This window comes from Protopterus annectens, chromosome 1.part0, assembly GCF_019279795.1.
Source record: "Protopterus annectens isolate FY-2018-M chromosome 1.part0, PAN1.0, whole genome shotgun sequence".
Classification (NCBI taxonomy): Eukaryota; Metazoa; Chordata; order Ceratodontiformes; family Protopteridae; genus Protopterus; species Protopterus annectens.
The window spans coordinates 677841267-677864896 of NC_056725.1; the positions used below are offsets into that span (position 1 = coordinate 677841267).

The window sequence follows — 23630 nt, forward strand, 5'->3', positions numbered from 1 at the left end:
AAAGTGTATCAGTTTTCAAGGCAAAGGCTGCAAGATGAAATGATAGCCATCAGACACCCTTCATAAGGGATGCCAGCAACAGCATGTTCACCAGTCACAAAACATCAAAGGCAGATGGAAAGTTTAATTCCAGCAGCTTCTGAATGAAGGTAACCCATTACAGCCGATATGATCACGATGTTGGGTGAGCTAGGTGAGAAATGGCTCCAGGGGATACTCAGCAGTATGTAGAGAAAGGCATATTCCAAATGAATGCAGAAAAAGTAATTTACTACCAGTGTACAAGAACAAATAGGATATTACAGAGGTATCAAACTTGTCACGTTGCATGAAAGTAATGGAGAGGGTGACTGATAAACAAATACTTATAATAGCAGTAGAAAGTTAGATTGGAGAGCAGCAATTCAGATTCAGAGCAGAATGCAGCAGAAATTACCCAATATTTCTAGTAAGACAGTTGAGAGGAAGCTGGAGATAAGAAAGAGTCCAACTTTGCATTCCTAGAGTTGTAGAAGGCATATTCAGGGTCCTAAGAAAACTGTTTTGGGCAACCCTACGATCAGTAGCAAAGCTAGGGTGGGAGAAGAGGGGCAACTACCCTAGGCACAAAATGTTGGGAGGGAGTTAGACCAGCTGATCCCGATCTTTCATTAATGCAATACCGGGTTTAAAAGCGATATTGCATTTGTGGTCAAAACTGAGCACTATAGCACTTTGTGTGCGGTCTAAACTGTAGCAATTGCTTACTACATTGTAGCATGCAGATTGCTATGGTTTAAAAGTTAAAAAAAAAAATTGTTTTAATTAAAACCTGAACATTCCATGCAGGCAGGGTATAAACTGTAGTAACTGTTTGCTATATTTGTAGCAAACAATTTGCTACAGTTTAAAAAAATATAGTTGAGGCAGGGCACAGAAATGGAACCTGAATGGCTGGGGCAGGAGGGAGGGGTGTGTATCATGCCTCTGGTCACCTGGATGGTGTGCCAGTAGAAGGAATGACTGTTATTGGGGGGTGGGGGGTGGGGGTGGAGATCTAACTGCAATAAGGCAACCACATATAATGTATGGATTGGCTCATGCTTTATTTCTTTTTTTTGCGGGGGGGGGGGGGCATTGACTCACAGTACGAGCCTGCCCAGCTCTGCTTCTGACTGTGATGGTCTGATCCCAGACGTATTGGTAGAATTAGTGAAGGCATGTACAAGAACCCAATGGCAAAAGTGCAGAGTGTTTGGGCTCACAGAGGGCTTCCCATAGGAAGATGGTATGCATCAGGGTCCAGCTCTGAACTCACTGATGTTCATACTGGTGATGTACTACATTAGCAAACAGGTAAGAGGGGACCGATCAACAAAGCTGATGGTGTAGCATTATAAGCACACTCTGAATAAGAACTTCAGCAAATGATAAGGGAATAGAATGCAACACAGAAGGCACATGGGATGAAACTGAGCACAGATAAAGTTATAATGGCTGCAAATGTGGGAAATCAAAAGAGGCTGAAAACTGAGCTAGAAGAGAAATACTAGAACAAGTTAGCTGTTTCAAGTATCTGGGAAGGGTGGTTGAGGAGAAGAAAAGTTTGAATGGGGAGATCAAAGCTAGAATCTGAGGGGCTACAGTCAACTGGTACAGATTGTTAGGGGTAGTGTGTAACAGACAAATGCCAAAGAAGCTGAAAAGTAAGGTGTACAAAACCGTAGTGTAACCAGTACTACTATATGGTTCAGAAACCTGCTCAGTGAGTGCAGAGCAGTTGAAGAAGCTAGAGGTGATGGAGATGAAGTGCCTGAGATGGATGGTAGCATGCATACTGTGGGATAGGTTAAGAAATGATGACAACAGAACAGAAGCTGGAATAGCTCCAACTGCAGAGAAGGTCAAAGAGACAGATTACACTGGCTCTGGGAAAGTGAAGAACACCGGAAGACAATCTAGGGGAAGAAGGTTTGGAAGAGACAGGAAGAATGCAAGAGGAAAACAAGGGCATCCAGCAAAGAGATGGATGGGACATATGAAAGAAGTCCTGCAGCAGTCAGGCATGGCTATCAAAGAAGGTAGGAGAGTGGCACTGAATTGAGAGAGATGGTGACAGTTGATGTGACACCCTGACCACATGATGAAAAATGGAAACAATGTGGTTGATGATGTTGATGAATGAAAACTTCACTTCAGTCTTCATGAAGTAAAAGCAGAGAATAGCACCATGGCAGGCAGGGTGTAAAAGACAGCAGATGGAGTACTGTGCAGGCAACAGGACAGAGGGAAAGGATGTAGAGAAGGTATGTCCAGCTCTGAGGGAGGATAAGGAAATTATACCTCGTAGGCTGCCTCTCAGGGTCCCCGGAAATCCTGCCAGTGTGCTGGTGAATCCCTTGACAGAGATTTCAACAGATCCCTGTCCAGTGTGGAAATGCATGATGATTTGAAGATGTCAAACATAGTAAGTTTGTACAAAGGGAAACAAGAAAAATCTGGAGAATTACAGACACGTTAGCATAGTTGTGGCAGAGGAAAGGTGTGGTTACAATCCTGCAGGGAATGCTGGTTACTTTAGCAGAGGACAACAATCTCTAGGACAACACATTTCCATGGCCAGAGGGTGTTGCCAGATGAACCTGATCCAGTTTTAAGACTGACCTACTGAAGAATATTACAGGAGTTTACTGGTAGGCATGGTCCAGCTGTTCTTCACCAATGTCTGTGACTCAGCAGCACACAGATGGCTGCTTGGGAGCCTGCAACAGTTGGGGTTAGGACTGAGACTGTGGGACAAACTGCTGTATGACTGAAAGGTAGGATACATCAGGTGTACTGAGAAGGACATTCTCAGGAATAAGAGAAGAACGAAGTGGAATGCTTCAGGAGTTGTCCCTTGGTCTAGCAATTTATAGTCTGTCTATTTCACACATTTATGAAGGACTAGGAAACAAGGTCATTCTTTTAGCTGATGACACAAAGAAAGGTGCAACAGTGCACGATATGGGGTAAAAGTCTAAGGATGAGTTGGACAGGCAGGTTAAGTAGCCCAAAGGATGGGAAATGAGTTTCAGTGATGAATGTAAAGTAATAAACTTAAGCCAAATGACCTCATGTGAATTATCAGGTGGGGAGAATAGAAATAATAGAAAAAAACAGCAAAATGATTTGGGGGTTGATGATCACACTTGGACTCAGCTGACAGAAGCAAACGGTGTTGGAGCAAGCACAATTACAGCAGATCAGATACTAGGTTATGTTCTTTTTATTTATTTTTATTTATTTTATTTTATTTTACATTTGTTTACCAGGGAAGTCTGACTGGGCAAGGGTTTACCTGTTTTCAGCAGAGCCCCCAGGGAGAAAACTCCACACAATATGCCAAAATACATGACAGATACACTACTACCGAATTCAAAACCCAGAATGAAGTATACAAACTGACTAATACATGATGGTCCATATAATACAAGTTACAAATTACTAGTACATAACTCGTTTTCTACTACAAAATGCAAAAACAAGACACAGAATATTCTATACATTCTGGCTAACACAAAAGACCCTTATGAATACAAATTACGAAGTACCAAGTTCAACATGTCAGTCAAGGAAGAAAGTGGTATAACAACAGAAGGTTATTAGTTAAGACACCATCATTAAGTGGAAAGGCTTGTTCTTAGATTGATGCTCTCCAGAAACAAAAGGGGTAAATCTTCCCCTTTACCAGACCATGATCAGACCACACACTGACTACTTTGTGGCATTATGATGTCTACAGAAGGAAAGAACAGCTTCTAGAAGGAATGCAGGACAAACATACCTGAAGGGTGTATGACATGGAATTGAATGAATCTGGCCAAAGACTACAGGAACTGGAGACAAGATAAGACAGGAAGATGTGATAATACTCTTCTGTAAAGTCAAGTCATTTCTGAAGAAGAAGGACAGAGGAAGGACAGGCCCTGGCAGCACACTGTATGTACCAGTTATTCACTGGATCTGTTAAATTACTTCTTCACTGAGCTGGTCATGGAGCCACAGAGTGCACTGCCAGAATGGGTGGTGCAGAAACAAGACATTCAAGACAGCATGGTGCAGATAGAGAAAAGGTGAAGGGAAAGGCGGTACAAAGGGGAGGGTAAATGCTAAATGCTCTAAAAGGCACAAACTAGATAGGCTGTGTCCCTCTGCTTTTAAGTAGATGTAATATAACATAATGGTCTGAGGTGATTCTTGCATTTCTATGTTTACATGTAGTTTGAGTTTGCTGAACATACATGGTAATGATGAAAGACAGTTAATCCAGCTGCTAAATCAGTACGTGTAAGTTGTACTGGAAACACAGAGCAATACTTTCTTCTCAAAAAAGGGTTATGAGAGATCCATGATCTAGTTTATGAATATGGCACTTACAATAGTTAATAATACGTACCAAAAGACTGTATAATTAATGATCATATCACCATGATAGATAACTCACTGGTGAAGGCCAGAGATAAACAGATTCTAAAAGCACTGTGTGAAGTTATATGTCAATATATGTCTGATATAAGAACTGGTGTCTCATAAACAGTCATATTGGTGTTAAACATAATGAAATGTTAGTGAGGCAAAACATGTGCATTCAGTTCTGGACAGCAGCACTTTCTTAAGACCATGTTTAAAAGAACAAAAACCTAAAATTGTCATAGAGGGAAAAGATCCTTCTAGAACATTAGGGCAGCATAGGATGAGACATCGACTGCTAAACTGGTCATCATTAACAGAACTAAAAACAGTTGAGAAAACTCTGTTGAAATGAATACTGCAGCTCTTAAGAAACCTACCTCATTGAAGAGTACTTATAAATAAGAGTTCTCCAAGGCACAATCCTCCTTTCTCTGAGAAGAAAAACAGCGTGGTGTTTCATATAGTTCTGTTATAGCACAAACTTCCAACTCTGGCTAAAGGCATTTCAGTGCCATGCTATTATGTGCTAAAGGACACTGACCAGGATGCAGTGGCTTGTTTCAAAGAGAAACAAAACAAAACCAGGGGCCTTTCATAATTTAGAAACATTTATTTTAATCTACAACAGGACCTAACTGGCAGTGAGTCTTAGCTGTTAATCAGTTGCTTGTACCCTTCCCTTTGTAACGTAGTGCTACATATAATTTTCCTCTAAGCAGCACTTCTTCTTCTTCTTTCGGTTGCTCCCATTAGGGGTCACCACAGCGGATCACCTGTTTCCATTTCTTCCTGTCTTCTGCATCTTGCTCTGCCACACCAACCACCTGCATATCCTCTCTCACCACATCCATAAACCTTATCTTAGGCCTTCCTCTTTTCCTGTTACCTGGTAGCTTCATCCTTAGCATCTTTTTCCCAATATACTCTGCATCCCTCCTCAGCACATGTCCAAACCAATGTAATCTTGCCTCTCTGGATTTGTCTCCAAACCTTCCAACCTGGGCTGACCCTCTAATATGCTTATTCCTAATCCTGTCCATCCTCATCACACCCAGTGCAAATCTTAACATCTTTAACTCTGCCACGTCCAGCTCTGACTCCTGCCTTTTTGTCAATGCCACTGTCTCCAACCCATATAACATAGCTGGTCTCACTACCCTCTTGTAGACCTTTCCTTTCACTCTTACTGGTACTTGTCTGTCACAAATCACTCCTGACACTCTTCTCTATCCACTCCATCCTGCTTGTACTCTCTTCTTCACCTCTCTTCCACACTCACCATTACTCTGAACTGTTGATCCCAAGTACTTAAACTCATCCACCTTTGCCACCTCTACTCCCTGCATCCTCACCATTCCTCTATCCTCCCTCTCATTCACACACACATATATTCTGTCTTAGTCCTGCTGACCTTCATTCCTCTTCTCTCTAGAGCATATCTCCACCTCTCTAGTGTCTCCTCCACCTGTTCCCTACTCTCACTACAGATCACAATGTCATCTGCAAACATCATAGTCCACAGGGACTCCTGTCTGATCTCATCTGTCAACCTGTCCATCACCATTGCAAATAAGAAAGGGCTCAGAGCTGATCCTTGATGTAATCCCACCTCCACCTTAAACGCATCAGTCACTCCCACCGCAGACCTCACTGCTGTCACACTACCCTCGTACATATCCTGTACCACTCTTACATACTTCTCTGACACTCCCGACTTCCTCATACAATACCACAACTCCTCTCTAGGCACCCTGTCATATGCTTTCTCTAAGTCCACAAAAACACAATGCAACTCCTTCTGACCTTCTCTGTACTTCTCCATCAACACTCTCAGAGCAAACATTGCATCTGTAGTGCTCTTTCCTGGCATGAAACCATACTGCTGATCACTAATCATCACCTCCCTTCTTTACCTAGCTTCCACTACTCTTTCCCATATCTTCATGCTGTGACTGATCAGTTTAATCCATCTGTAGTTACTACAGCTCTGCACATCACCCTTATTCTTAAAAAACGGTACCAAAACACATTTTCTCCATTCCTCAGGCATACTCTCAAGATTTCATTAACATTACACAGCCGTAACGCTCCCAGGCATTTCAGTTACACCCTACTTACTGCTCCTCTAGGGCGCCAAATATGCCTGTTTCATATTGCATTAATAACCAAACCATGTTACATACAACAAGGTACTGGAATTTTATCTTGAAGCATACATGATAGCAAACACAATTGTATTGATATATGACCTGAAGCCACTTTCCAAGATTTAACACAAAAAGAGCTCTACTGGAGGGAATGAGTTAAACAATCTAGTTAAAAACTCCACTGCCATTTCACCTAAACACCTCCATGCTTCCACAGGTATGTCATGGACCGACAGCCTTTCCATTCTTCACCCTCTTCATAGCTATCCTTACTTCCTCCTTGCTAATCTACTGCACTTCATGATTCACTATCTGCACATCATCCAACCTTCTCTCCCTCTCATTCTCTTCATTCATCAGCCCCTCAAAGTACTCTTTCCATCTGCTCAACACACTCTCCTCGCTTGTGAGTACATTTCCCTCATTATCCGTTATCACCCTTACCTGCTGCACATCTTTACTAGCTCAGTCCCTCTGCCTAGCCAATCGGTACAGGTCCTTTTCTCCTTCCTTAGTGTCCAACCTTTCATACAACTCTTCATACGCCTTATCCTTAGCCTTCACCACCTCTCTCTTTGCCATGCACCTCATCTCCTTATACTCTTGTCTACTTCTTCATCTCTCTGACAATCCCACTTCTTCTTCGCCAACCTCTTTCTCTGTATACTCTCCTGTACTTCTTCATTCCACCACCAGGTCTCCTTGTCCTACTTCCTCTTTCCAGATGTCACACCAAGCATCTTTCTAGACATCTCTCTTACTAGCTCTGCTGTAGTTACCCAGCTATTCGGTAACTCTTCACTGCCACCCAGTGCCTGTCTTAACTCTTCCCTGAACTCCACCTCACAATTACCCTTTTTCAATTTCCATCATTTGATCCTTGGTGCTGCCCTCACAATCATCCTCCTCTTCTTGATCACCAATTTCATTCTACAAACTACCATCCTATGCTGCCTAACTACACTTTCCCCTGCCACCACTTTACAGTCTCCAATCTCCTTCAGACTGGCTCTTCTACATAAGATATAATCCACCTGTGTGCATCTTCCGCCACTCTTGCATATCACCCTATGCTCCTCCCTTCTTGTTAAAATATGTATTCACCCCAGCCATGTCCATCCTTTTCGCAAAATCCACTACCATCTGACCTTCTGCATTCCTTTGCTTAACACCATACCTACCCATCACTTCCTCATCCACTCTGTTCCCTTCACCAACATGCCCACTGAAATCTGCTCCAATCACCGGTCTCTCACCCTTGGGTACAGTCACCACCACTTCATCCAACTCACGCCAGAATTTTTCTTTCTCATCCATCGCACACCCAACTTGTGGAGCATATGCACTAACAAAATTCATCATTACACCATACAACATAAATGTATAGTCCATTTCAAATTCTTAATGTAAAACTGGTATACTAGCTTATCTGCTTTAAGCTAGCCACACAAAGCATTTATCCAGGCACAGGATGTCTGGCAGATCAGTACAGAGAGCTGAAGCTATAAACTGACAACAAGCTTCATCTTGTAGCCCTGGACATTATTTCTCAGGCTCCCTTTGTCTTCTGTGTGACACTGAACAACTTACCTGAAAAGGCAGCCTCACAGGTCACCCCTGAGAACAGGCTTGTGCTTAGTGGGTTTACACAGTAAATAAATTAATAAAATAAAAAGTCATAAAATTACATCATCGTGGCTGAAAACTTGGATCTATACCTGAAGAACACTCAGTGAAGAACGTTCTATTTATTGCTGCATCTAAGAATAACATATTGACTTCAGCTGTTATTTCTAGATGACTAGTCATATCAGTATGTCTCTGTCAGTTAATGCTGTACACAGTTAAAACATTTTGCTTTATAGAAATTTTATGGAATTTTCTAATATTTTACCATGATGAATCAATCATTTCCACTTTTGAAACAAGGCACAATGAAATTTCACTGGATGAATTCAGGATGCATTTGGCAGTATACTTGTATAAGCAACATTTTAATATCATCTGTGTTTTATTACTAAATTCATACTCATTTTAGCACTGGTGAAATTGGTACATGTAGTAAAAATTTCATAAACTGTTTTATGCAGTGTGCAAGAAGGACTGTAATAAAGCGGGAAATGTTACTATTCATTTAAAGGAAACTGCATGAAAAGTGAATTAGCTATACTAGAGCATAGCAAATGTGGTTTACTAAGTGTTTAAAAGATAAAAGAAAAAAAAAAGCTTTACTGTTCGTGCCTTTTCAGTAAACACATGAAAGAAATGTGTAAAATAAAATAATATATAATGGCATTTGCCACTAAAAATACAGTCTAAAAGTGAAACTAAAACCTTGCTCCAAAAATGCATCTACCACTGCAAAGTCTGCTGCTTGAAACAACTACCTAGGTCACATGATGGTGACTCCTAATGTGGATAGTAGCCTATTGGGACTCTTCCCACCTAAAGTATGTAATAGTGGAAACAAGATGGGATGTTCTAAAATTACACTGCTGCACAGGAAATCAGTTTTTTTATACAAGTCAGTTAAATGGGTTAGTGTTTTGCCTGTGCAATGACACCTTTGAATGCAGAGTTCAGGCTGCATTATTCTGCCAGTAAGGATTTAGAAAATTCCTTTTTGGACCTAAGAGGAAGAAACAATGGCATATTGTATTTTGAGCAAGAGATATGCAGTTTCCAATTCTGTTACAAGATAAATTTTTCTGAACATTTTCTGTCTGTTTAAATATTTTATTTTCAATTACTTGTACAAGTTCTGTACTGTGTGTATGTTTATTTGAAAAGAAAATACTTTAACCTATTTTAACCTATTGTAAAGAATTATAGTATTTAAAGTTGAATGCTTATGCTTAATAGTTTATTTATTAGGCTAAATGTATGTGCATTTTACTTGCACCTTCAACTCTGAAGTGTCTACCCTATGAGAGGAGACTGCTCGGAGTTAATTGCTACCATTGGCTATTTAAAGGTTAATGTTAAGTTGTCATTCTCGCCTTCATTCTTGCTGGATGGGTTCAGAGCCGATCCTCGGCTCCGACTCGGCCTATACTATAGCTCGAGAGCTATTTTTACCGGCTCGAGGCAGCCCTATATCCCACAATACCATGTGCTAACTCCCCAGATCTCGTTTGCTGCTTCGCTGCGAGGTAGTCTGTTTTTACCGGCTCCGGTCAGTAAGTGCTTTTTTCATATATATATTCAGTCTCAGTAGTTTTTCTTTTTTCTTTTCAGTTAGTTACCCTTCTTTAGGTCCCTTCTAACTGCCTTACCCTTTCGGTAGCCCTTTTTCCCCTTCTTTAGTTAGTTTTTTATCTTGGGCCTACGGACTTTTCCTTAGTTTTCCCCCACCCCTTTCAGTGTGTGTGTGGGTTTTTAGTCAGTTCCCTTTAACTTAAATAAATGTGTGTGTGTGGACTGACTGTGTTCCTTTTTATTTTTTGTCAGGATGTCAAAGGACCCTAAGGTTTCGGGATTCAAGAAGTGTGACTCGTGCTGTCAGAAAATGTCTCTGACAGACGGTCACACTTCTTGTGTCTATTGCTTGGGGCCTTTACACCTGCAGGACTCTTGTTCCGTTTGTCACGGATTTAGTTCAAGAGTCCTGCAGGAAAGGCGTAACAAGCTCATCCTAAGGGGCTTGTTAAAGCCTGATGACTCCCTGTCCAAGTCTGGCTCGGGGAAGTCGTCAAAAACCGCCAAACCCTCGGCTCCAGCGTCTGAGCCGAGGGCTGGCGTTATCGAGATGGCTCCGACCTCGGTTCCATCTGGCTCCGAGGCGAGCAAAGTGGTTTCCGCTCCGAAACCATCATCGGAGCCGACCCCAGCGCGCAAGCGCTCTAGGTCCCCTTCGCTAGAGTCCGTCAGATCGGCTCCGAGGTCCCCTCTCCTATCGGAGCGGAGTCATAGGACTCATTCATCGAGGTCATCCAGGCTCTCCGACCACGACATCGAGAGGGTGGTCAGTAGACTCATAAAATCTCAGGCGCTGGCCCAAATGCTCCAGAGCCCATCTCACCAGACTGTGGCTCCTTCGATACTGCTATCCATTCCTCCTCCGACTCATCTCTCGAGTTCGGAGCCGGAGTTTGTCGGAACTGTGACCTTGCCCACGTCGGAGCCGATACTTCCTCCTTCGGCTCTGGTGTCGTCGGCTCCGACCTCTTCATTGGTTCCATCTGTGGAGAGGTCCGGGCGCCGAGACTCCATTGTCGGCTCCGAGGCAGTGAGTGACATCGGACCCTTGTCCGACCCCGCTCTCCCTCTCGGAGCTTCGACTCTGGTTAGTTCGGCCCTGACATCATTCTCGGAGCCTTCTCTGTTGGTTCCGGGGGTGGTTCCGGTCTCTTCGGAGCCGGGGCTACCTTTGGTATCTGACAGGGGAGCCTTCGAGGTGATGAGGAGTGTGCTGGACCCAGTGTCCACTCCAAGGTTAAGTTCTGCATCTCCTCCCTCTGTAGTGCTTGTTACGGTCTCTGGCCATCCTCCTACACCTGACAGCAGAGATCCAAAGCGTAGGGTACCCACCTTGGGTGTCTCCTCCTCTTCCGAGGGCTCCCCTGAAGTTTCAGGGGAACCCCCTAGGAAAAGAAAGTGCAAGAGGAAGCACATAGAGTCCCCCAAGTCTGTCACGTCGGACACCGACTTGGATGAGTCAGAAGGTTCCCCCAGATCCCCCTCTGAGGATGTCTCCTTTTCAGACATCCTGGAGATCCTAAGACAGAGGGGAAATTGGTCCACTCTCAAACCTTCCGAGGATGAGCCGGTTTACCTTAACGCCTTTGGATCTCGCCCTTCCACCTCCTGGGTGTCTCCCCCTTTCGACCCACTAATGGAGGTAGTGGCTAGAAAGGCATGGGCAGCTCCTGATTCAATGGAACCTACCCCTAGGAGGCCTTCTAAATTTATTTCTGCACCAGATGACAAATCCTTTCTCACCAAAGGTGTTTCAGTTGATGCTATGGTGGTAGCAGCAGCCACTAAGAAGGAATTGGCTGATCCTTCTGTATCTGTTCATCCTCCTAACAAAGAGTCCAGGACCATGGACAGGTACGGCAAGCAGACCTTTGCTTCAGCAACCTTTTCTATGCGATCGCTGAACTATTTATGTCATTTCACCCGCCTTCAGAGAGACTTGCTCAAAGAGCTGGGTGAAACGGTACAGGATCCTTCTGCTGCGGGGTTTAAGGACAAAATAAACTCTCAACTGGCTACCCTGAACTCCATTGTTAACTCCTCCATGCGGCTTATCTCTTATGCAGCCGATGGAGCGAGTAGGGCCATTGGCACAGGCGTTGCGTTGAGACGTCATGCTTGGATGCGACTCTGTAACTTTGCCGATCCCTTCAAGGCGTCCTTCACCAACACCCCCTTTGACGGTTCAGAATTGTTCGGACCTCAGGTGAAGAATACCCTCACCAGATGCGAGCAAGATTGTAAGACTCTCTCTGCTGTGGGAGTCCATTTTTCCACGCCTTCTAGACCTTATCCTAAGGGACAGAAGGGAGGAAAGATGTGGTTCCGCAAACCTCAGGGAGTCGCGCCTGCCGCACACGGTGAATTTCCCCCTAGAGGCAGAGGGGGAAATAATAACAGACGCTGCCCCAGGGGCAGAGGGGGTCCTCAGAACCAGGGCTCCAGGGAATCTTTTCCTGACCAACCCTTTCAGCATCCCTGAGAAGCTGCCCGACTGTCCGCCTTCGGAGGCAGTCGGGGGAAGATTATCTCTGTACCCGGAAGCCTGGCAATCCCTCTCCCAAGACACATGGGTACAGAAGATCATATCCGAGGGTTACAAAATCCCTTTCACTTTCCCTCCGGTACAACCGCCAAAACCCCTACCAGACATTCCACCCGCACAAAGGGGTCAGGCTCAGCTAGAAATAAAAAAGCTGTTAGAAAAAAGAGTCATCCAGGCAGTCCCAGCAGATCAGCTAGGATCCGGAATCTACTCCAGATTCTTTTTGGTACCAAAAAAGACAGGAGAATGGAGACCCATTTTGGACCTCAGCAGGTTAAACAACTCTGTACTAAAGACAAAATTTCGGATGGTAAACCTGCAGTCCATTCTACCCTTTTTGGGCAGAGACAACTGGATGTGCTCGTTAGACCTCCAGGACGCGTACTACCATATAAAGATACACAGGCGCTCCAGGAGGCTTCTCCGCTTCCGGCTGGGAGTCAGTCATTTTCAATTCAGGGCCCTGCCCTTTGGTCTCACCATAGCTCCCCGGGTGTTCACCAAATGTTTGGCAGTGGTCACGGCTCACCTGAGACAGAAAGGATTCCAGGTGTTTCCATACTTAGACGACTGGCTCATTTCCGCTACCACCAAACAGGATCTCATAATGGCCAGGGATTACACTATTCAACTTTGCAACAGTCTGGGTATTTCTATAAATTTTGCAAAGTCCTCCTTGTCACCTTGTCAATGTATAAACTTTATAGGTGCCGTATTAAACACCACAGAAATGTCTGCAACATTACCACCTCAGAGAGCAACAGACATAAGGCGGAATGTTCAGCTCCTGTTTCAGCCCAACAGAGTCCAAGTCAAGCTAGTATTGAAAGTGTTGGGCCTCATGGCGGCGGCGATTCTTCTACTTCCATTAGCCCGCTTCCACATGAGGCTCCTTCAGTGGATGCTGTTTTCTCAGTGGTCCTTTCAACAGCTACCAATGACCCACAACATTTTGATAACCCCATCTTGCAAGAAACATCTCTCCTGGTGGATGGTTTCCCCTCAGCTTTTTCAGGGCAGACCCTTTGTTCTCCCCCCTCCAGTTGCCACTGTCACAACGGATGCCTCCCTGATCGGGTGGGGGGGGGCATTATCAGGGCAGGACAGTCCAGGGCACTTGGCAACAGTCAGAATGCCACCTGCACATAAATGTCCTGGAGATGAGGGCGGTGCTTTTGACGTTGCAAGCCCTTCAGAGCTCTCTTCCCACGGGGACTATAGCAATTCAAACGGACAATATGTCTGTGGTGTGGTACATAAACAAGCAGGGCGGAACAAGGTCCTATGCCCTCTGTTGAGAAGCACTCAGACTTTGGGAATGGGCGATTTCATCTCAACGGTTTCTGATAGCAACGCACATCCCCGGGCAGTCCAACGTCATAGCAGAGAGATTGAGCAGAACTATCCTCATGCCTCACGAGTGGTCTCTAAATCAAGCGGTAGCAGACGGAATTTTTCGGAAGTGGGGCCAGCCTTGCTGCAATCTTTTCGCAACTCCCCAAAACAGCAAGTGCCTCGACTTCTTCACACTTTTTCCTCTACCAGGCCAACCCCTCAGAGACGCTCTTGTTCACGTTTGGCGCCAGGGTCTTCTTTATGCCTTTCCTCCCTTTCCATTGATCCCGCAATTAATTCAGAAAGCAACCGCATTGAGATCCAAAATGATCCTCACTGCCCCGTTTTGGCCTCGACAAGTTTGGTTCCTGTTCCTGCACAAATACCTACTGGAACAGCCTTGGCATCTGGAACCCCTTCCGGATCTGTTGACCCACCTCACGGGCATGCTGCATCAGTCTCTACATTCCATCAACCTCACAGCTTGGTTGCTCCACTTCCAGCCATAGCCAGGCTTCCCCTTATTTCTCCTCCTGTTCGTGATATCATTCTGGCTTCCCATAAGTCCAATACTAGGAAGACTTATGCGAGTAAATGGAAGCGTTTTTCACACTGGGCACAAACTAGGTCCTTAGATCCTTTCCATGCACCCATTCATGAGGTTCTAGACTTTCTGATGGAGCTTTTTCATTCAGGGTCATCATCGGCCACTATCAGGGTACAATTAGTGGCCATTGCTAATTTTCATGTTGGACTCTCAGAAGCAAATATTATGTCCCACAAACTCTGTAAAGCCTTTCTCAAGGGCATCTTTTTGCTCAGACCTCCAGTCAAAGATCCACCCCCACAATGGGATTTGAATTTAGTTCTAACCTCACTAATTTTGCCCCCTTTTGAACCTGCAGCTTCTTGCTCCCTCAAACTTCTTTCTTGGAAAACGCTGTTTTTAGTAGCTATAACATCTGCCAGAAGGGTATCGGAACTTCAAGCCTTGTCTGTCCGTCCTCCTTATTTGGTTTTTCATAAAGACAGGGTAACTCTCAGAACAAACCCTTCCTTCCTACCAAAAGTGTTATCGGAAGCAAATCTAAACCACTCCATTGATTTGCCTGTCTTTTTCCCAGACTATACCAACAGGGCTGAACAAAAATTACATTCATTAGATGTTCATCGCCAATTACGGTATTACCTAGACAGGACAGGGCTTCCGGTATTGAAGGTTACTCTTTTCAGATGGCTGACATCTATTATTACCTTGGTCTATGAGTTGAGACACAGGCAACTTCCCTCTAGGCCTAAGGCTCATTCAACCAGGGCACTATCAACTTCAACGGCGTTTCAAGCAAGGTTACCACTAGATGCCATTTGTGCAGCAGCTACATGGGCATCCAAACATACCTTTATTGCCCATTACAAGCTTGATTTAGCCTCCAGAAATAGAGCTGATTTTGGTTCCACTGTACTCAGGAGTCTGTTCCATTGAGCCACCCAGGACTAAGATGCTAGGGACGCTGTCCCATCCAGCAAGAATGAAGGCGAGAATGACAACTTAACATTAAGAAGTTATGTCTTACCATAACGTTCCATGTTAGTTGTCTTCTTCTTGCTTTCTTTCTTGCGTCCCTCCCTCCTGCCCCCTAGCCTGGATAGACTTGAGGTTTCTGAGTCCTTCCATTTCTGGAGATACAATATGTTGCGTTTTTTTCCTTGTATCCTTAGTGTTACTAGCAGGTAATCTGTACTCGTAAAAGAGGATTATAATATTATTATTATAATATTATTATTTATACTATGTCTTAGCTTCCAAATGAGATCTGGGGAGTTAGTGCATGGTATTGTGGGATATAGGGTTGCCTCGAGCCAGTAAAAATAGCTCTCAAGCTATAGTATAGGCCAAGTTGGAGCCGAGGATCGGCTCCAAACCCATCCAGCAAGAAAGAAGGTGAGAAGAAGACAACTAACATGGAACGTTATGGTAAGACATAACTTCTTACTATTAACATTACGTCATGCTCTTATTTTGTTAGTTTTGACTAACTTGGCAGTTTTACCTTGTTTGGAAAGGCGGGTATTAAAACTGGCGAGCTACCCCCCCCCCCTCTACTCCATGTGTGTGTGCGCGTGTGCATGTGCGTGTGTGTGTGTGTGTGTGTGTGTGTGTGTGTGTGTGTGTGTGTGTGTGTGTAAATCTTGGTAAGATTGTGCTATAAAGCACTGGGCTTAGTCTAAAGTGAATGAAATCCAGGGAAGCTGATGATTATAAACCTGACCTAGAAATATATAGTCTCAAGCTTATATGGGTCAGCTACATGTTGGCAGCAGTGCACATTTTATTTATTTATTTTATTTTATTTTACATTTGTTGACCGGGCTAGTCTAGCTGGATAAATGTCCATTTTCAGTAGAGGCCTGGGGAGAAAAGCTCCACAGTAAGACATAATTTTAGAAAGATAGTTGTACAGAGGGTGTATTTAACAGACAGAATGTAGTACATAACATTTTCATAAAAGTCTAAAACTAATACTAGCATCAACAGGAAAAAGTACAATAGATTTTTATTTTTAAACATCCATCCATCCTAGTGGTATTGAGAGTCCAAGAGTAGATGAGAAATAAAGAAACAGTAAGAGAATATCATGTTATGGATAGCAGGAGAAGGAAAAGGCATGGAAAAAAGGAGAGCAAAGGATTAGTCAGGGTTAGAACAAGGGCAGAGCCACTGGGAGTAGAGCCATGGTTTTAGCTGCTTCTTGAAATTAGGTAAAGAGGTAATAGACATATGTTCACTTGAAAGTTTGTTCCAGATGGGTGCAGTACAGTTGGAGAACAGACTATCCGCAGCTTAATTGTTGGATTTGTTGGTGGCAGCTAGTAGTTTGGTAGCAGAGCGTAGGGAAGAGATGTTTTTATATGGAGTAATAAGGGAACAGAGTATAGTGGTCTTAGTGGGCTGATGAAAGATTTTGTGGGTGATGGTCAATTGCTGAAGTCGTATATGATTTTGTAGTTCTAGCCAGCCTAGTTGTTTGAGATTAGAGCAATGGTGGGTATGAAATGGGGCTCCTGTTGCAAATCTGGCTATGTTATGGTAGGCTGTTGCTAGTTTGTTGAGGTTACTTTTAGATAGGTTAGTATAGATTGGAGAGGCATAAAATAGGGTAGAGAGTAGGTGGGTTTGTGCTAAAGTACTTCTGGCTGAGGGGGTGAGGAAGGGTTTAAGTCTGTAGAGAGATCCAAGTTTTCTACTGATTGATTTGACAGTTAAGTTAATATGGGAATCAAAGTTGAGGTTGTGGTCTATTGTGACACCAAGAAGTTTGGTCGTAGGATCAGGATATATTATGGTGCCATTGTTAGAGGATATATTGAAGGTGAGAGAGGATGACTTATGTGATGGAGTGAAAAGTAAAAGTTTAGTCTTTTTTGGATTCAGTAAGAGGCAATATTGTTGGAACCAGTTTTCTGCTGCTGTGAAAGCTTTTTGAGTGATATTTTGAAGGTCATTTATGGAAGAAGCTGAGCATATGAGTGTTGAATCATCGGCATATTGAATACAGATTGATTGAGGAAGGGACTTATTTAGGTTGTTTATGAAAATAGAAAAGAGGAGAGGTCCTAGTATTGAGCCTTGTGGTACACCTATTTTGATAGGAAGAAGAGATGATAAGTGATTTTCCCATAGCACTGCTTGTTGTCTATTTTCTAAGTAGGAATAGAACCACTGGATAGCCTGAGAGTCCAAAGCAAAAGATTTCAGGATGTTAAGTAAGAGAGTGTGGTTGACCATATCAAAGGCTTTAGAGAGGTCTAAGAATAGAGCAGAGGACAGTAAGTTGTTATTCCGATTTTTATTAATATGGTCAGTGAAAGACAAGAGAGCAGTAGTAGTACTGTGATAAGGTCTAAAACCATGTTGACAGTCTGCTAGGAGATTGTTTTGGAGGAGGTGATTAAGTAATTGCCTATGTATACATCTTTCCATGATTTTTGCTAAAGGGGAAAGTAAGGCTATGGGACGGAAGTTAGAGAGGTCATTTACGTTACCACCCTTATGTAATGGGATGATATGAGAGACTTTCCAAAGGGTTGGGATACAGCCTTCTGTTATGGTACGATTGATTAAAATAGAGACAGGGAAGGCCAGTGGTTTGGCTGCAATCTGCAGGTATTCTGCTGGAATGAGGTCAGCTGAAGGGGTACAAGGTTTTAGCTTGGTAAGTAATTTATGAATGAGATCTGTTGAGACTGGTTGTAGTTTAAATGAGAGGGTATTATCGTTTAGGGAGTTGGGTGCTTGCGTGGATGGTGGGGATAGGGATGAAGCTAGGGAAGTAACAGTATCTTTGAAAAATGAGTTAAATGCATCAGCAATTTGATTTGGGGAGGTCTGAGTGAGGTTTGAGGGTGAAGGTGTTTTGGAGTTACCTGGGTGCAGTAATTTGTTGATACCTTTCCGGAATTTCTGGGGGTTTTGATGTTGTGCGTGTTGGACTTTTGAGTAGTAATTTCTTTTATCAGTGACTATCAGTTTCTTTGTTTCATTTCTAAGTTGTTTAAAGGTCTCATGGTCAGCTGGGTTTTGGCAGCTCTCCATTTGTTCCATGGTTTCTTTGGATAGCCAAGGAGCAGGCTTTGTTTTGGTTCTTGTTACTCTTGTAGGGGCATGGTGGCCAAGGATTTGAAGGAATTTATTGTTAAAGTATGAGACAGCTTCATCTAGAGGCAAATATTTCAGAGGAGACCAGTTGCAAGCTTTTAGCTCTAATAGGAAGTTGTCTATGTTGAAGTTAGTTTTGTTCCTGTTAGTTCTGAGTTGAGTATTAGTGAGGATGGGGCTTTTTTGTCGGTTGATAAAAGTGATTTGATGGTCACTGATATTATCAGGTAGTGTACCTGTGATATAACACATAGGGTTAGTGTTAACTAGAATCCAGTCCAGGATACTCTGTTTGGAACTGGTTTTATTTATTCGGGTAGGGACGGTAATAGTCTGAGTAAAGCCATAGAGGTTTATGTGAGAGGTTGGAAATTGGGAAATACAACAGTTCCAATCAATATTAAAGTCACCTAATAGTATGGTTTCCTGAGGGAAAGAGGTTGAGAGCCAGCTCAGTAGGTTTTCTAGGCTATTAATATTGTTACCTGGGGGGATATTACAGCAAATTATGTAGATAGATTTATTTTTATTAATTTCTAGTTTGGTGATTAAGATTTCACTGTTGTTGAGTGAAGGTGGTTTAGACTCTACTAGGGTAACTAATAGTTCAGTTTTGTAGAGTATTGCTACTCCTCCGCCATTTTTGATCTGACGATCAAGTCTAATGATGTTATAACCTGGAGGTAGTATGTCATTGTTCTTGGTGTCTACTTTTAGCCAGGTTTCAGTTAGGCATAGGATATCAAAGGAGGAAAGGTCTAGGAGGGCATTTACAACATAACCTTAAGGTCAATTGCCATTTGTATATTATCTGGCACTGGTGGTGTCATTATTACATACTAATTCAGTAAATACACCTCAAAATCTGACAGCAATGGTGTGTAAGTGTAACCCATAGCCCCTGTCCATATCACAAAGAAATGCGCTGTTCTGAAATATTGTTAGTGAAATTCATTTTCACAGTATCTTAGGACAATGCACTATGACATGTGTCATATCAAAACACAAAGTAATCAACTGAAGCAGCAAACAGGAAGATATTTAAGCTTACAAGTAATATCCAGCCCATTGTAAGTAAGGAGACTGGACATGGAGAGCTGTATAGTACTGATTAACAATCACTAAAGGTAGAATTTGTTATGAAGAATTCTTGTAGGGTGGCACAGGAAGACATTGAAAGGGAAGGAGGGAGGGAGAAAAATAAAACGAAGAAAACAGAATAGAGAAAACTGTAACACAGAAAACCTTAAGAGGAAAACAATGGACTGGGAAGGAAGGATGGAAGGAAGAAAGCAGAGAACGAGAGACAGAGGTGGAGGACAGGAAGGAAGGAAGAAAAGAAATTCAGGGAGGTTCCATAACAAATTTTACATCTGAAACAAAAGGTATAGGAATGAGGTTCTTTTCTATATGGTGTGATAAATACATAAAAATGATATTCTTAGAGTGGGAATGGCACTGGCTAATGGTCTGTAACAAACAAGGCAAAGCAATAAATACCTGCTATACGAGAGAAGTGAAGGCAATATAAAACCTATTAAGGTAATTGAAAGTCATATCAATATGAGCCTGTCTCCATGTCACAGGGAGGTGGACCTCTGACTGTGACCCAGACAATCAGGATTTGAGGAATGACCCTAGTACTGGAGGAATCAAGCAGGGAGGGGAAGCAGTGGAGAAGTATGGCCCACTCATCTGTCCTTGGGGAACGATGGGTGTGGAAAGTTGAAGAACACAAGGAATGGTGTAATCTCTCCAGTGGAAACTGTGAAAAAAGCATTACCCATCTTGAGGGCAGACAGCACGGCACTTGCTGGCAATGCTCCTTGCAGAAGAGAGGGGACTCCAGAAAGGTTAACCCAGTGCACACCACCTTCCTTTATGATCTGAATGTGCATAGTGGGATGGTAGGGCATATTCAAAAATATCAGCACCATCCCACATGGCTCTCTAAATGACAACCTCTGCCACCTGACAATCACTACAGTGATAAGAAATGTGCGGTACATTGTTTCTGAGGGTGCTAATAATCTGCAGGCAGCAGAGGAAAAAACATATGAGTTTACCTGTAAACAAGAATGCAATGAATAAATAGTGAGTAAATGGGAAACACTGTGCAATCTAGAGCATAAAAGTAAACAAGGACTGGCAGAAAGAAAATGGGATAACGGCAAACATTCCCAGGAATACATGACCTGTACTTTCTGTAGGTCATAAAAGGGAAGAGTGAGCAGCAATGATCACATGCTAACAACCAGGATGGCAGCACCAAATACTTTTCTTAATAATCAATAATTCCCAAGCTACCTTCCTTGACCTGGAAAGGGAATCTAGACTAAACTACAGATTGTAGAATGTCCTGTAAAGGGGATGGGGTTGGTTTTCTTCAGAATACCACAGTGATTGTATAAGTCTTATGCTACAGATGAAATATGAAGACAACAGTAATGCCTCTAAAACAGTCTAAAATTAGATTATCTTATTTAGCACAGTATCAGAGTTGAAATCAGACTATGAGTAAGGATAATACAAAACTACGGAGCAGACTGTAGCATGTGGTCGCCTGTTAATACAAATCTATCCAATACTACTAGAAGCTATACAAGTATGGAATGGCCAGCAAACGTATTTTGAAATACCATCACAACTGACACAGCATTTATATGTACCATACAGTATTTTTTAAATTGTAAAGCTGGATCATTTTAAAGTCAGTCAGACACAACCCTGGTTCTTTAGTTACCTCAGAGACTAGTACCTGTCTTGGCCTCTGAGAGACCACTATTTGTAAGGACTCTGTCAGCAGGACTACAACATACCACTCATGTATTTATTACTCTCCTTTTCTACAGCACCTTTCCTATGCCAGCGGAGACTTACAAGTTGATGCCTCGTTTATGCAGACACTTTGGAATATGAACCCTGTCTGCTCAGGCAGCGAGCTTGCAGAAGGTAGGTCCTATGTTTTAGTGAAGATTCTGTCTGTGCTTATTTTCATGAACTCCAAAATATAGCTTCCTAAAACACTCCTACCACTCATCTCCTAGCATGCCACAAGTCATAATTTGTTGATTACTTTGCATTTTTACAGACCTGTTTTACAAGTTATGATAAACCTGTATCCTGAACAATGAGGGAAATTTCCATAATGGGTACTAAAATATATTATTTTATACAACTATCATCTTTTAAATTAAACTTGTAGTTTGACTGTAGCATACTCAGTACATGAAAAACAGAAAAACTTTTTAATACATTTAATAGTTCAAATACTATAGGAATTCCATCATTTAAAAAGTCAAAACTTTTCTTGAGACAACTGAATTTATATATTTACATTTCTATTTTGCATACGTTTGATAACAGAAGAGAGTTAGGCTACCTCGTTTACCCTTCAATTGTTTTTATTACTCTACTTCCCTTCACTCAGCTCCTGGAAGATTCAGATCCCAAACCCTCTTATCTGACTTCTTTATTCTTTCCTTCAGTCTTTCCTCCTTTCCCTTGAAATGCCAAACAGATGCACTGTGCCAGTCCTCTGGCACTATTTCCCTAGGTTCTGACCCTCACCAGTGGTCCCTCACTTTCCACATGGCATGCCAGTCCTCATTCTCCTCTTCACTTCACATTTAACCAGAGCTGAATTGAGATTGAATTGGGCCCAAGGCAGGGTAATGGACCAGTCCCCTACCCAACTATGTCAACATCCCTTTACTCAGCAATCACTTCTTAGTTATCATAAATAATGTTCAAATTTCTCAATGTATATACTAGTCTGTTCTTTACATTTACAATGATTGCAGATATTTTGATTTAGAGCACACATACACACACACACACACACACACACACACACACACACACACACACACACACACACACAAGTTCATGAGGTAGATATTGTGGATATGGAATCCAAAAAAGCATCTTAGTAACTGCTGATTACATTGAAAGTAAAACAGACTCATAACTGGAATGGACTTTGCAAGGAGCTTGTGACAGTTTCCTGCTTGCCTAGAACCAAAATGGATATCTCATCCAGGTTATAAAGGAACAAGGCTAAATACAACATGGTCATTGTTTACTTTAGAATGAGCAGTCTATGAAGATCCATGCTTGAACATGCCCTGCTATAGAATATGGTGTGATTACTGAACATCCTAGCAACTAACATGGAAAAACACTTCTGCTTAGCAAAATGCCTCTATCACCTTATATTGCATCTAAATATAATGACATTTTGTCAATCAGTCAGTCGATAAGGACATTTATTTTACCTATTTGTTGACCAGGTAAGTCCACTGGACACAGCTGTCCCTTTTCTGGGGTGAAGAGGAACACTGTATGGTGAAGTGACTGTAGGTAAATGAAGTTTGGAGGAATCAAACCTTGAACCCTGGCCACAGGAAGCAACTCATTAACAACTCAGAGCTTTAGTCTTCTGTGCTTACTGCAAGAAATGATCTTGCAAATAGGGGAGTCACTGCCTATCAGGTTGGGGTGGGCTGTAATACAAGCCAGACTGTCTTGCTTCTGATGGGCTTTACTTCTTTCCCTGGAGAGTACAAGTACTGAACAGGAAATTTTTCATCCCCATGATGTTAACCCTCTTCAAATCCTAAGGTGCAAAAAAAAAATTAAAATATACAATATTAAATAATCAGGCATGAAGGAAGTTTCACTAAGTGCCTGAAATCTCAACAATAAATGGGGGATTCAGAAGCTGTCTCTGCTAAGTGGATGCAGATAACTGCACCAGTATTGAAACATGGCTTAAAGATCTCAAATGCAAATCACAGATTCTAGGATATACTTTATTTCATTGTTGCAGATATGTTAGGGTAGATTGCAGTGTCTCAAACTTTGTAAAAGCAGATCTAAAATCCATAACCTAAGGAAAAATCTTGGGATTAGACATGATTTAAAAGAGATAATTGACATCACTGGTATTACAGTATTTATGAATTTACTAACATGGTCTATGTTCCCCGGTATAGAACAAAGATATCTTGTCTAAATGTCAAGATGTAAAAAACAATAAAGATACAATACATACAGGGTATTTTTAACTATCCAAATAATGACTGGCTAAACTATTCAGCATCAAATAAATAGCTCAAGTATCAACTGACTGTGAATCAAAACAATTTGGAAAGAGTACTGCAGAAGCCAACAAGGGATAGCAATATCTTAGATATTGTACTGTACAAACTAAATCTTCCTACTCTCCAGCCATAATTATACTCTCCCTAAGTAACACAGATCATTACACTATCATCTTTATCCTCAGCATACAATCAAATTTAGTCCTAAA

The 23630-nt window shown here is 42.4% G+C and overlaps 1 protein-coding gene across 1 annotated transcript in view; it reads left to right on the forward strand.

The window, feature by feature from the left end:
• LOC122794026 (ryanodine receptor 1-like) overlaps nucleotides 1-23630 on the forward strand; it is a 2146276-nt gene that overhangs the window by 208644 nt on the left and 1914002 nt on the right. The window contains 1 exon segment of the mRNA XM_044062140.1: nucleotides 21169-21268. Within this exon segment, the coding sequence (XP_043918075.1) occupies nucleotides 21169-21268 (100 nt within the window).